This window comes from Rhinolophus ferrumequinum, chromosome X (genome assembly GCF_004115265.2).
Source record: "Rhinolophus ferrumequinum isolate MPI-CBG mRhiFer1 chromosome X, mRhiFer1_v1.p, whole genome shotgun sequence".
NCBI lineage: Eukaryota > Metazoa > Chordata > Mammalia > Chiroptera > Rhinolophidae > Rhinolophus > Rhinolophus ferrumequinum.
Window position 1 is genome coordinate 6,528,286 of NC_046284.1, and position 15,304 is coordinate 6,543,589.

A 15,304-nucleotide genomic window follows, 5' to 3' on the forward strand; every position below is an offset into this window, starting at 1 on the left:
GCAGGTGGGTATAGGGCCAACCCCCACTTCCCTCACTGCTCGAGGCCAGATGACAGGGCTCTCAGCAAAGATGGAAGGTTTTGTGGCTGGAACAGCTTCTGCAGGGAGGGGGAGGGAGCCTTGGCTCAGGGATGTGCGGGTTGGGGACAGTCACCTATGTCATGGGTTCCAGCACCACGCCTGTGTCTGTGGGTATGAGAGGGTCTGGGAGTGTCTTCTCATGCCACCCTCACACCCACAGTTACCTTGATCCAAGGACACTCACCGGGTGGAAAATGAGCTGAAACTTTTATTAGGGAGAGAGTGAGAAGGGAGGGCAGAGGGGAAGTACAGAGATGGAGAAATGGAAGTCTTCTCGTCTCATTCCCCTCTCTTGCCTCCTGGGCTCCCTGGGACCTCCATCTCACTGGCAGGCACTGACTAGGGTGGAAGCTTGGTCACCGCCATGCTACTGCAGCCCCGCCCCATACCCAGTGTCAAGGAGCTGACCTCTGCAGCCCTCCCCCCAAAATCCAGAGCCAATTCCCAGTAGGGGGAGGCCCTCTCCCAGCGGCTCCCAGGGCCAGCCCCAGGCAGGCAGCTGAGCTTGGAGGAGCTTCTGGAAGGGAAGGCGCCCCCTGGCTCCTCAGGAGGAAGTGTCCTTGGCCAGGAAGGAACTGGCGGTGGCACAGGACTCCTCTTGGGGTCCCAGGCTAGGTGGGGCCCGCCTCCGGGCACAGCAGAGCAGGCCGCGCAGCTCTGAGGATACACTGCTGCTGAAGGAGGCGTAGATCCAGGGGTTGGTACAGCTGTTGAGGCTGGCCAGCAGCATGAGCAGCACGAAGGGGGGCCCTGTGCGGGTGAAGGAGCAGGGCTGGGGCTGAGGCTGCCCGGGCAGGGGTGTGACCCCAAGTGCCCACTAGGGGCTAGTGAGCCCATGGCTGGATATGTATGTGGGGGTGCAGAGGTGCATGTGCGGCCAAGCCCAGGTGCTCCCCGTAGCCCTAGCCATAGCCACACTTACCTTCCCGAGGCGCCTCCGGGTCCCACGCTGCCCACAGCTGCACGAGGAAGAAGGGCGCCCAGCACAGCACGTAGACGATCACAATCACCAGCGTCATCCTCACGGTTTTGGCCATGGCTGCCGACACCCGGGCTCCCTCTCCGGGACTGCCTGTCCGGCGCCCCCCTCTGCGCGCCCCAGCCCTCTCTGCTGGCCCTGGCACCAGGCTGGCATGAATCTCCCGGAATATGAGCACCTGACAGACGGCGATGCCCAGGGCAGGTGCCACAAATACCATTAGGGCAATCCAGGTGACGTAGGCACGGAGGCCCCAGGGTTCGGCAAAGTGGGCCCAGCAGTCGAAAACCCCGCTGCCATCTCCCACGTCACGCTGGGCAAAGATGAATAGCTGGGGCAGGCTGAGAAGGAGCGAGAAGGCCCAGGCTACCAGCACCGGCCGGTTCCAGTGAGCTCCACCTCCATGGCGGTATGCCAGCATAGGGCGGCAGATGGCACGGTGGCGGTCCAACGTCATGGCCAGGATCATGTAGGAGGACGCATACATGCCCACCATCTGCAGGTACTTGACGGCCCGGCACAGGGCATCAGGCCCATGGAAGCGGTCGGTGGCATCCCAGGCCAGCTGGGGCAGCACTTGGAACAGAGCCACAGCCAGGTCGGCCAGGCACAAGTGGCAGATGAAGACGTGCATAGGTGCCCAGCGTCCCCGCCGGCCCCGCCGTGCTACGGCCCCAAGCACCAAGCCATTGCTCAGGGCCACAGCCACAAAGACCGTGGAGAGCAGGGCCAGCTCTGCCTGGGCTAGGAGCGGGTCGCGGGGGTCCACAGGCTTCTTCTCGCTGCTGTTGCCAGGTGGCAGAGGTTGAGAGAGGGACCAGGGAACAGCTGGGCAAGGATGGGGGGAGAGGGCCAAGTTAGGGGGCGTGCTCTGCATGGGGACCAGAGCCCAAGGAGGTTCCAACTGGACAGGCAGAGCCAGTGGCCTGGGCCTTCTGCTCCCTCCAGCCAGCAGAGCACACATCGTCCTCCCCCCACCTCAAGTGGTAGGGAGGGAAGGGTAGCCCCAGCCCCCAGTATGTACCGCCACGTGCTCCCCTTCCCCCATGGGCATCCTGGAGAGGAGGGTGAAAGAAGTCTCCGAAAAGGGGGCTTCACGGCTTCATCCAACCCCACTCAGCCCACCTGGCTCATCCCGGTGGGGGTATGGGTAGGGGCCAAGTGGCTAGAACCTTACCGGAGGTGGAAGAAGCCATGAGCTGGGGCAGGTGTTCTGAGCGCCTGGTGGAGACAGGACAGTAAGCTCAACCTCCCATCGGAAGGGCCAGCCCCGCTGCTGCCCAGAGTCTAGGGACAGAGGCCCTTAGAGAGATGCCCGAGTGGCATTGTCTGTGTGCATGGTGGGGTGGGGGGTTCCAGCCCGTGCATGCAACTCTATGTATGTATGTGCGTATATGTGTGCTTTCCAGAGTCAGGCTTTGAGGTTTGTGTGTGCGTGCGGGAGTTTTCTAGAGAGCAGGAGCTGGGGGTACACCCTCAGCCCGATCAAACATGGTGAGATCTCGCCCCACTGAGCCACGCATGGACCTCAGGGCCCTGCTGTGCCCCTTCCAGGACTGGGCAGGGGAAGGTACAGAGAGAGAGAGAGAGACAATCAGACAGATGGACAAAATGAGCCTAGGACCCACCTAGGCAGCCCACGAGACCCAAGGCAAACATATAGACCGCCCTGCCCTGACAGAGGCCAAGAGAGGGACCATGGGAGGGCTGGGGACTGGGCGGGAGGGGCCAGCATGCCCCCCAATCAATCCCTTACCTGGCCGGGCTCCCGGGTTCCTGGGAAGCTGGGCAGCAGCGGGCTCGAAGGTGTCCCAGGAGCTCAGATCTGCTCTCCATCGCCCGCCCCGCCCCAACCCAGCCTCTGGGAGTGACCTGCCCTGGAGGGGACTTCCTCCCTCCCTCCCCCAAGCGCCTCCCCTGGCCTCCGGCCTGTGGCACAGGGAAGTAGGCTCCTGGCCTCCTCTGCTTCCCTTCCTGCCCCCAGCCCCTCCCAGGTCTGTCCCCAAGATTCCTTCAGCCCCATTGCACTCCTGAGGACCCTGAGCCCATATCAGCTGGTCCTCGTTTCGGCACAGCTGCAACTGCCGGGCTGGCTATCCTGCCCCTCTCCCCGCCCCTACCTGCCTCCACCCCCACAGGGCCCACCTATTTAGAATGCCTGGTCTGCCAGGGCTCTGGGAAATCACTTAGTTCCAGCGTCTCCATTTTATAAGTGGGGAAACTGAGACCAAAGATGGGTGGGACTGGCTCAGGACCACACAGCTTTTTTGTTGACAAAGCTTGGCTCCTCTTTCCCAAAGCAGGCTCCTTCTGTCCCTCTTTGAACTGGGGTGAGGAGGGGGTGAGTGCTCCTGGAATCCCCACTAACACAGAGGGATAGCCCCTCCCAAACCCACGAAGGCCCCTCCCTCTCATCAATTAGGGCCTGCCGGAGATGAAGGACAGGAAGGCAGGGGGTGGGGCGGGATCAATCCCGGGTTTAACTTGCCCTGAGAGATTCAGTTTCCTCCCCAAGGCCCTGTGGGAGCCAAGGACACCTCCGCCCTCTTCCTCCTCCCCCACCTGCTGCTACCTGTCCTAGGAGGTGGGGGCTTCCGAGCTCCTGCACTCGTGCACGTTCCAGCTCTCCCTCTCCACCCAGTCACCCTCACTTAGCCTCACATTCGTGAAACAGCCATACACCCACAAAGGCACACACACTTGACATAAACGCACACACTGAAGTTCCTTGCACTGTGTGTGGAGGGCCTAAGAAAGGAGCTTCCCCACCAGGGACTTCAGGGCTGGGCCCTCCCTACCTCCTCTCCCCTCTTCAGGCTCCAAGACCCCCCCCAACCTCTACCCCACCGTTTCCGCCCCCATCCCAGACACCCTCTTTCCACCCCTCCCCTGCCCTTGCCACAGGCTCTGGCCTCATTCAGCCTAGGCAGGCCCAGCCCAGCCCAAGGCAGGGGCCTGCAGGCCGCCGAGGGCCAGATTGTGGGCCGAGATTGTCCCTTTTTTTTCCCTTTGGTCCATCTTCTCTGTTGACCTGCAAAGCTAGAGACCGAAACAGCCCCACACTGACCAGGCCCAGGTCCAACCAAGGCCAAGGGCTCCTCTCTTGGCCAGAGAGATGGGTGGCTCCCGAGCCCTTCCCAAAGCAGCAGGACATGTGGGGCTGGGGGTCTTACACACCACACCCCCGCCCTGCACACTGCACATACAGCATACGGCAACACACAGCGGACACTATACCTCCGCGTGCCACACACACAGCACCCACGGCGCACACACGCACACCACACACTACAGAGGGGCACAGGTCCCTGCTTTGCCACTCCCCAGCTCTGTGCGCCTCCGCTTCCCCCTCTGTAAACTGGGAGTCCAGTGATTGAAAGCAAGTGGTGATTGGATAGGCAAAGACGTGGACCGGGCAGGTGATGAGCCTCCAGAGGCGGCTGCTCTTACTACCGTACATGGAGGGCAGCCCTGGAAGCTGGGGAGGGAAGCTCCTGGGACCGGTCAAGAAGTGGAGCCAGCCTCGTGGGGTAAACGGACAATCAGATCCTTGGAGTTTCTCTGCCTGACCAGAAGTCTAGCAGGGCTGGATCCCAGCAGAGAGCTGGTGCAGGGCGGGGCCCCTGAGCCCTGAGGCCAGGCCCGCGGCCATCTCTGTTCTGTGCACTCCTTGTTTCCTGTTTTTGAGCTCAGGGAAAAGTCTTAGGGAAGGCCCCCCCTCCTCCGTAGTTTTCTCTGGCCTCCAAGAAGCAAGGGGAGGGGTTTGTATCCACACCAAGGCCAGGACCTAAAGGGAAACGTCACACAGAACTCCTCAGGTCAGCCAGAGAAGTACTGGGGGACTCTGGGGAACGGCGCACTACGAAGGCAGGAGGGTATGCCAGAGAGTCTGGTTCATCAGCAGAGAGCCCCGAAGGCTCGGGAGCCTATGGATGCACGTGCTGGTGCTGCATGGGCGTTGTGCCAGGTGAGAGGCCGGCCCAGCCGAGTCCATTGCCTGCAGCAAGAAGCCGGTTAGAGGCGAGAGGTCCCAGTCAGGCCCCTGCCCCAGCCAGGGTACCCCGCAGGGAACAAGAAAGAAGAGGCTGGACAGCACTTCGTGGGAAGGAAGCCTGAATGGATTATTCACTGTCAGGGCCATGTGACTCAACAGAAATGGCACTGGGCTGTCCAGAAGCCCGTGCCCTCTGGGCAACATGAGCTGAGAGCAGGGCACCTGCCTGGAAGGGGGTGCCCTGCCCCCACTCCTTGGGGTAGGCAGAGCCCTGGGCTTGCCTCCCAGAGACAGGCAGATGTTGAGGGGTGCCTGGAGAGAAGAGAGAAGGCTGGATCCCTGAGAAATGTTTGAGGGAGTGGCCTAACAGGCCCATGCCCACCCCACGGAGCACTGGGAAGTTCATTCTGGAAGGCTGAAGAAGGGCCTGGCCATGGGGCTTGTCAGTTAGCCTTACCAAGCCTCGAGACAGGGACAGGACTGAGTAGACACCTTCCCCATCCCCTCAGCCCCCCACTGCAGCCCCCTCTGCCCTGACCCTTCCACCAGCTCCTTCTAAGACTGCGTTTGCAGAAAGAGTTCTGTGGATGGTGTGTCTCCACTAGCCCAGTGTCTGAGCAGAAGAGGACAGGAGGCCCCAGGGGTGCAGGTGCACTGACTACCCCAGGGGCCAGCCACCAGGGCAGGGTCCTGTGCTGAGAGGGGTGCGGACAGGGAGGCCCCAGGAGAGAAATGGGGGGACACAGTTACCAGGCAGTGGAGGGTAGAGAGGAAAGGCATTTCTCTGGCCCTGGGAGACACTTGGAAGACATTCCCAGGGATTAAAGGGAAAGAGGTGCCAGCCAAGGTCATGGAGGACGAGTGGTGAAAAAGCCGGGAGAAACACCAGGAGAGCGTGGGTACTTACCTCTCTCTTACTCAGTAATGAACCTCCTGCTCTTTCACCTTAGCCATCACCACATACCCTTTCCTCCGCTGGTCTTCCTTCTATGTGGCTGCATCTAGAGCCACTTCATGGGTGCTCAGTGCTTCCACTATTCTGACTGCCATGGCCCAGGCAATGATTTCTCTCCTAGCCCTGAATGAATTTTAAAAATCAGCTTTATTGACATGATTAACACACACTAAATTTCACAAATTGATGAGATTCCACGCATGGATACAATCAGGTAACTACCACCATAATCAGGATAAAAAAGATTTACATCACAACAGAAAGTTCCCTCATGACCTTTTGCAATCTCCTTCCCCCACCTGGAGCCTGGCAACCATGATCGTTCCATCACTACAGATTTGTCTTTTCTAGAATCTTATATACGATTCATAGGGTATGTAGTCTTTCGTGTCTGGCTTCTTTCACTCAGCAGAATGCCTCTGAGTTCCTCTCTGTTGTGTATCGGGAGTTTGTCCCTTTTCATGCTACCTGGTGTTCCATTATAAGGATGGCCCACAGATGATTTTAGCCCAGTTCCAGTTGATGGATGGACGTGTGGGCTGATTCCAGTTTGGGACTATTATGAAGAAAGCTACTCTGAACACTTGAATACAAGCTTTTGTATGCACATGTTTTGATTTCCCTAGATAAACCCTTTAGAAGTGGGACTGCTGGGTCATATGATAAGTGTACATTTTAGTTGATAAGAAACTGGAAAATTGTTTTCCACACTCATCATGTGACATGACAGTTCCATTTGCTCTGCATCTTCGCCAGCACTTACTGTGATTAGTCTGTCATTTTTTTTAGCTTCTTTAATCTTAACCTTTTCAGTGGTATTTTATTGGGGTTTTATTTTGCATTTTCCTTATGACTTATGATGGTGAGAAGCTTTACGTATATTTAGTTGCCATTTGTATATATTAATTGGTGAGATATCTAGTCAAATCTTTTGTCAATTTTTAAAAGTTTTCTCGTTTTGAGTTGTAATTTTTTTGTTTTTGTTTTTTTAAATATATTTTGGTTACAAATCCCTTAAGAGATGTTTTGCAAATATTTTCTCCCAGTCTGTGGCTTGCCTTTTCATTTTACTAATAGTGTCTTTTAAAAAGCAAACATTTTAAATTTTAATACAGTCTAATTTTATCTTTTTTTTTTTCATGGTTTGTGTTTTTTGTGTCCTATCTAAAAAGTCTGCCTAATCCAGTGTCACAGATATTCTCCTATGATTTCTTCTAGAAGGCTTATATTTCTAACTCTTATATTTAGGTCTGGGATTCATTTCAAGTTAAGTTTTGTGCATGGCATGAGGTAAAGGTCTAGGTTCATTCTTTTGCATGTGAATAACCAGTTTTTCCAGCACCATTTCTTCAAAAGACTGTCCTTTCCTCATTGAATTATCTTGGCAATTTTGCCACAAATTGATCATATGTAAGTGGGTCTATTTCTGGACTCTCAATTCTGTTCCACTGATCTATATCCTATCTTTTTTTTTATATATATAAAGATTTTATTGGGGAAGGGGAACAGGACTTCATTGGAGAACAGTGTGTACTTCCAGGCCTTTTTTTCCAAGTCAAGCTGCTGTCCTTTCAATCTTAGTTGTGGAGGGTGCCGTTCAGCTTCAAGTTGTTGTCCTTTCAGTCTTAGTTGTGGAGGGCGCAGCTCAGCTCCAGGTCCAGTTGCCGTTGCTAGTTGCAGGGGGCACAGCCCACCATCCCTTGCGGGAGTCGAGGAATCGAACTGGCAACCCCGTGGTTGAGAGCCCACCGGCCCATGTGGGAATCGAACCGGAAGTCTTCAGAGTTAGGAGCATGGAGCTCTAACCTCCTGAGCCACCGGTTCAGCCCCTATATCCCATCTTTATACCATTACACTCTCTTGATTACTGGAGATTTATAGTAAGTCATGAACTCAGTACAAATCCTTTAACTTTGTTCTTTCTCAAAATCATTTTGGCTAGTCTAGGTAATTTGCATTTCCATATAAATTTTAAAATCAGTTTGTCAGTTTCTGCACAAAAATCCTGAATTTTAATTGCCATTACGTTGACTCTATAGATAAATGTGGGAGAATTGACGTCTTAACCATAGTGAGTCTTTCAACCCCTGAATATGCTATTTCTCTCCATTTATTTAAGTTTCTTTAATTTCTCTCAGCAATATTTTGTAGTTTTGGGTATACAGGTTTTGCACATGTTATTACGTTATGCCTAAGTATTTCATATTTTTGATGCTATTTGTAAATGGTACTTTAAAATGTCAGTTTCTGATTGTCTGTTACTAGTATACAAAAACAGTATTAATGTTTGCATATTGACATCCTGCAACTTTGCTAAATTCACTTATTCTACTGTTTTTGTACATTTCTTAGGATTTTTTTTTACATAGACAATCATGTTGTCTCTGAATAAAGACACTTCTCCTTTTCCTTTCTAAGCTATATGTCTTTCATTCCTTTTTCCTGCCTTACTGCACTAGCTAGGACCTCCAGTGCAACGCCGAGTAAAAGTGATGAGCGCAGATACCTTTGCCTTCTTCCTGATCGTAAAGGAAAAGCAGTCATTCTGTCGTCATTAAATATGATGTTAACTGTGGGTTTTTCATAGGCTGCCTTTATCAGGCTAAGGAAGTTTCCCTCTATTCTTAGTTTACGGAGAGCTTTTATCACGAGTGGGTGTGGAATTTTGTCCAATGTTTCTCCTACGTCTATTGAAATGATTTCGTGCTTTTCTTTGTTGTCATTGTTCTGTTAATTTGGCTAATCATGTTGACGATTGTCAAATCTCAAAGTAAACTGGCATTCCTGGGAGGAACCCTACTTGGCCATAACGTATCTTCTTTTTTAATACATTGCTAGATTTGAGTGGCTAATGTTTTGGTTAGTATTTTTACATCATGTGTATGCATGAGGGATACTGGTGTAGTTTCCCTTTTTGTGTGATGTCTTTGGCTTTGGTGTGAGGGTAATGCTTACCTTGTAAAATGAGTTAGGAAATGTTCCCTCCTCTTCTGTTTTCTGGAAGAGTTTGTGTAGAATTGGTGTTATTTCTCTCATAACGTTTGGTAGACTTTACCAGGGAAGCCATATACGCCTGGAGTTTTCTTTGTGGGAATGTTTTTAGCTATGAACTCAACTCCTGTAAGAGATTATTCAGATTATCTATTTCTTCCTGAATGGACTTTGATAGTTTGTATCTTTCACAGAATTTGTCCGTTTCACCTAAGTCCTCCAATGTATTGGCATGAGTTTTTCACAATATTCCCTTATTATTCTTTTAATGTTTGTAAGGTCTGTAATGATCTCCCCTCTTTGATTTTTGATATTGATAATGTCGATCTTTTCTCCATTTTTTTCTAATCAGACTGGCTAGAGGTTTATCAATTTCATTAATCTTTTCAAATCAGCTTTCAGTTTCATATATTTACTGTGTTGTTTTTCTGTTTTCTAGTCCATCGATTTCTGCTCTTTATGTTTATTATTTTCTCCCTTCTATTTATTTTGGATTTAATTTGCTCTTCTTTTTCTAGTTTCTTAAAGTGTGAGTTTAAATAATTGATTTGGGATCTTTCTTCTTTTCTAATATATGCAGTTAATGTTATACATTTTCCTGCAATCATTTATTTAGTTGAATTCCCGATTTTTAGTATTTTATGTCTTTAGTTTTATTCAATTAAATATATTTTCTAATTTAATTTATGATTTCTGCTTTGAGCCATGGGTTATTTAGAGGTATATTTTTCTCATTTCCAAATATTTGGAAATTACCTTGATAGCATTCTGTTGTTGATTTCTAATTCAACATCCCTCTGATCAGAAATCCTACTTTGTATGATTTCTAGCCTAGGTAATTCATTGAGGCTTGTTCTACTGCTCAGAATGTTATCTACCTATGTTGGTGAATGTTATTACATCTGCACTTGAGAAGAATGTGTATTTTCTTGTTGCTGGGTATAGTATTCTGAAAATATCAATTAGGTCACTTAGTTGATAGTGTTGTTCAAATCTTCTGTATTCTTACTGATTTTTTTTCCTATTTGTTTCATCGATTACTGAGAAAGAGATATTAGCGTCTCCCACTATGTTTGGAGATTTGTCTATGTCTAGAACCCTTTAGCGCTGTCAATTTTTGTTTCATGTATTTGGGAGCTTTGTTATTAGGTGCTTACATATTTACAATGATTATATCTTCTTGATTATTTGTCCTTTTCCATTGGGAAATGTCCCTCTTTATCTCTGGTAATACTTTTTGCCTTGAATTCTACTCTCTGATATTAATATAGCCATATCAGCTTTCTTATGTTCAGTGTTTGTATCGTGTATCTTTTTCCGTCCTTTTACTTTCAACTTGTCTGTGTCTTTATGGTTCAAGTGCGCTTCTTGTAAATAACATATAGCTATTTTGTGTAGCCTGACAGTCTCTGCCTTTTCACTGGTGTGTGTGGCAGATTGTGTTTTTCAAAGGTAGCCCCAACAATGTCTCCCATTCCACATGCTCTTCTGGAACCTTGCCATTTTTCCATCAAGAGGTGGAATTTAACCCTCCCTCCTCTAATCTGGGCAGGCTTGTGACTTGCTTTGAATCAACACGGTATGGTGAAAGTGATGCCACTTGATTTCTGAGGCTAGGTCAGAAAAGACAATGCAGCTTCTGCCTTGCTAACAGGGATTCTCACTCTTCCTGCCTTTAGCCACCACCTAAGCAGTCCAGCTCCCCTGAGGCCACCATGCCATGAAGAAACCCAAACTAGCCCTCATGGAGAGACCACATGGAAGGGCTCTGAGGTGACATGAAGAGGGAGAGATGCCCAGCCAGCTCTAACTTGCTCCAGCTCCATACTGTTCCAGCTTCAGCCACTGTCTGTGACAGCAACCTCATGAAATACCCTCAGTCAAAACTGTCCAGTTGAACCCTTCTCAGATTCTTTTTTTTTAATTGTGGAATATATATATTAACCATTTTAATTGTACAATTCAGTGGTATTCATTACATTCCCAATGTTGTGCAACCATCACCCGTTTTCTTTTTCTGAAACTTTTTTTTTATCACCGTAAATAGAAGCTCTGTACCCGTTAAGCAATAACTCTTCATTCTCCCCTCTCCTCAGCCTCAAGTAACCTCTAATCTACTTTCTATCTCTATGAATTTGCCTGGCCTAGGTATTTCATATAAATGGAATCATACAATATTTGTCCTTTTGCTTTCTTTCACTCAGTATAATGTTTTCAAGTTTCCTCCACATTGTAGCATATATCCAGACTTCATTCCCTTTTATGGATGAATAATATTCTATTGTATGGCTACGCCACTTTTGTTTCTCCATTCATCTGTTGAAGGACATTTGGGTTGTTTCCACCTTTTGGCTCCTGTGACTCATGCTGCTAGGAACATTCCTGTACAAGTCCCCGACTTTGTGTTTGAGTCCCTGTTTTCAAATCTTTTGAAGATATACTTAGGAGTGGAGTTGGTGGACCATATGGTAATCCTGTTTACGTTTTTGAGTAATGCATTTCTCACATACTAAATCACAGAAACATGAGCAATAAGAGTATTATCATGGTATTTATTTTATTTTTATTTTTTAATTTTTTAAAAACTTATAAAAAATTTTATTTATTTAAGTGTGTTTTTCCAGGACCCATCAGCTCCAAGTCAACTAGTTGTTTCAATCTAGTTGTGGAGGGTGCAGCTCACAGTGGCCCACGTGGGGATCGAACCGGCAACCTTGTTATTAAGAGCACCGCGCTCTAACCAACTGAGCTCACCGGCCGCCCTGTATTGTAATACTTTAAAACACTAAAGTTTGGAGCAATTTGTTATGCAACAAAAATAACTGGAATAGAGTTTTAGCCCATGTAGTCCACTTATATTTAATGTAGTTATCTTTGGGTTTGAATCTACCAACTCTGTGTGACTTTTATTTGTTCCATCCACTTTTGTTCTTTTTCTCCTTTTCTCCCTTCTTTGGGGGGACAAATTGGATTTTTTTAGTACTTCATCTTCTTTGTTGACTTTTTAAAAAGAGTTTTATTAAAATATAGCTAACATACAATATTATATTAGTTTCAGGAGTACATTGTAGTTATTCAACAGTACCACCTGGCACTGTAGAGAGTTATTACCACATTATTGATTATATTCCCCACGCTAAAGACGTGATCACCATGATAAGTCCAGCAACGATCAGACATCGTACCACACTATCAGTATCATTGACTATATTTCCTATGCTGGATATTACATCCCCAAGACTTATTTGTTTTATATATGGGATTTTGAACCTTTTATTCTTCTTTATCTCCTCCCTTTTTTTATATTTTTAAGTTAGAGTTGACATTCAATATGATTTTTTTTTTTTAGGTCAAAACATTTATTTTCTGATTTACAAAAGCAAAAATAAAGCCAAGCAGGTAATGAAATAAACATTTTTTTTTAAGTGTTCCATCTTGGGTTTTCTGACCTACAATTTAGCAAACAGTTCAAGTTTAGGTTGCTTCAACACTTCTTCTGGATTCTATGAGGTCTCCATCTTATAACCATGTTTCTCTAGTTCAGCTCGTAACTGATTGGAGAAGTCGTCCTCCACGTTGTCGTCATCCCAATTATCCTCCCACACGTGTGCATCTTCATCTTCATCTAAACCCGTCCAGTCTTCCGCAGGGAACTCCTCGAACTCGTCGTCCTCCTCCAGGAGACCCAAATCTACCGGCTGCTTTTTTTCTGACATTGCAACCCTCTGCTCAATATGATTTTATATTAGTTTCCGGTGTACAGCATAGTGGTCAGACATTTACATAATTTAGGAAGTGATCCCCCTGACTAGTAACCACCTGGCACGTTACATAGTTATTACCGTATTATTGATTAGATTCCCCATATTTTACATCCCCATGAATATTTTGTAACTACCAATTTGTACTTCTTAATCCTTCACCTTTTCCACCCTGCTCCCAACCCCCTCCCATCTATCACCCCGATGCATCTAGTACTCACTTGACATCATATAAATATTACAATATCATTGCCTATATCCCTTATGCTATACCCTACACCCCATGACTACTGTGTAACAACCAATTTGTACTTCTTAATCCCTTCTACTTTTCACTTACCCCCAACCCCCTTCCCATCTGGCAACCATCAGAATGTTCTCTTTATCTGAGTTTGTTTCTGTTTTGTTTATTTATTTATTGTGTTCTTTAGATTCCACTTATAAGTGAAATCATGTGACATTTGTCTTTCGCTGTCTGACTTACTGCATTCAGCACAATACCCTTTAGGTCCATCCATGTTGTTGCAGATGGCAAGATTTCGTTCTTTTTTATGGCTGAGTAATATTCCATTGTATATATATACCAGCTCTTCTTTATCCATTCATCCACTCAGGGACACCCCGGTTGCCTTCATATCTTGGCTTATGTAAACAAGGCTGCGATAAATATATGGATGAGCATGTCCCCTCCAAGTAGCATTTTGGGTTTGTTCGGATAAATACCCAGAAGTGGGATTACTGGGTCCTTCTTTGTCTCTCGACTTTGTTTTAAAGTCTATTTTATCTGGTGCAAGTACTGCTACCCCAGCTTTTTGTTTGTTTGTTTGTTTCCATTTTTATGGAATACATCTTTTCATCCCTTTACTTTCAGTCTGTGTGTGTCTTTCGATCTGAAGTGAGTATCTTGTAAGCAACATATGCTAAAGTCTTGTTTTCTTATCCATTCAGCTCCCCTATCTTTTGATTGGAGCATTTAATCCATTTCCATTGAAAGTAGTTTTTGATAAGTATGTAGTTATTGCCATTTTATCATTCATATTTTTTTATTTTTTATTTTTCGTCTTAAAGAAGTCCTTCTGAGATTCCTTATAATACTGGTTTGGTGGTGATGAACTCCTTCAGCTTTTTCTTGTCTGGGAAGCTCTTTATCTGTCCTTCGCTTCTAAACGATAACTTTGCTGGGTAGAGTAATCTTGGTTGTAGGTCCTTCCTTCACATCACATTGAATATTTTGTGCTTATCCGTTCTGGCCTGCAAAGTTTCTGTTGAGAAATCAGCTGACAGTATTATGGAAGCTCCGTTGTAGGTAACTAACTACTTTTCTCTTGCTGCTTTTAAGATTCTCTCTTTGTCTTTAACTTTTGGCATTTTAATTATGATGTGTCTTGGTATTGGCCTCTTTGGATTCATCTTGTTTGGGACTTTCTGCACTACCTGGGTTTGTATATCTATTTCCTTCATCAAGTTAGGGAAGTTTTCCATCATTATTTCTTCAAATGACTTTTCAATTCCTTACTCTCTCTCTTCTCCTTCTGGTACCCTTATAATGCAAATGTTGATACGCTTGAGGTTGTCCCAGAGGCCCGTTAAACTTTCCTCAATTTTTGAATTCTTTTTTTTTTTTTGCTGTTCTGATTGGGTATTTTTTGCTACCTTATCTTCTAAATCGCTGGTTTGATCCTCTGCTTCATCTAATCTGTTGATTCCCTGTAATGTATTCTTCATTTCTGTCATTGTATTCTTTATTTCTGACTGGTTCTTTCTTACGTTTTCTATCTCCGTTTTTATGTTTCCTATCTCTTTGTTAAAGTTCTCCTTGAGATCATTGAGCATCCTTATAACCAGTGTTTGGAACTCTGCATCTGGTAGATTACTTGTCTCCATTTTGTTTAGTTCTTTTTCTGGAGCTTTGTTCTATTCTTTCATTTGGGACATGTTTGTCTCCCCATTTTGGCTGCCTCCCTGTGTTTGTTTCTATGTATTAAGTAGGGCAGCTATGTCTTCTGGTCTTAGTAGAGTGGCCTTATGTAGTAGGTGTGCTGAGGGGCTCAGTGGTGCAGTCTTTCTGGTCACTTGGCCTGCAGACTCCGGGTGTGTCCCTTGTGGGGGTTGTGTGTACCCTCCTCTTGTAGTTCAACCTTGGTTGATAACTGCACATCAGTGTGAGGGACTGACCCTCGGGCTCACTGGTTGTGAGGACTGGCCTTCACTACAGTGAAAGAGTTGTTGTGCAGGGGCTGACCCTATGGAGCAGGATCTGCCTCAGCAGGACTCTGGTGCCTGCCTAATCTGTCCCTTGGGTGTGTCGTCCTTGGTGGTGGCTGGCTAATGCTCTAGCTCATTTTGAAGATGGCCACTTGGCGCTCCAGCCCCAGGGCCACCTGGGAGGGGACTTGCTGCAGGTCAAGTTCAGCCCCAGCCTCTGCTCTACTGGGACCACCTGGCAGGAGCCACAAAGAAATCCACAGGTAGTCGCCACCAGTGCCATGCTTGGAAGTGCCTCAAGAGGCCAAGTTGTGAACCAAGGCCGGCTGCCACTAGCG

At 47.3% G+C, this 15,304-nt stretch overlaps 2 protein-coding genes across 2 annotated transcripts; both read right to left on the minus strand.

The window, feature by feature from the left end:
* Positions 1-156: 156 nt before the first annotated feature.
* AVPR2 (arginine vasopressin receptor 2) lies at positions 157-2,884 on the minus strand. Its single transcript, XM_033116515.1, has 4 exons — positions 2,817-2,884; positions 2,238-2,281; positions 1,004-1,888; positions 157-831 (listed from the first exon to the last, which is right to left on the minus strand). The coding sequence occupies exons 2-4, from the start codon at positions 2,254-2,256 to the stop codon at positions 626-628; spliced, it is 1,110 nt and encodes a 369-aa protein (XP_032972406.1). The 5' UTR covers positions 2,257-2,281; positions 2,817-2,884; the 3' UTR covers positions 157-625.
* Positions 2,885-12,350: 9,466 nt separating this feature from the next.
* Positions 12,351-12,723, minus strand: LOC117026307 (26S proteasome complex subunit SEM1). The gene has a single exon (XM_033113004.1). It carries the CDS (start codon positions 12,714-12,716, stop codon positions 12,504-12,506), a length of 213 nt encoding a protein of 70 aa, XP_032968895.1. The 5' UTR covers positions 12,717-12,723; the 3' UTR covers positions 12,351-12,503.
* Between the last annotated feature and the right edge of the window lie 2,581 nt (positions 12,724-15,304).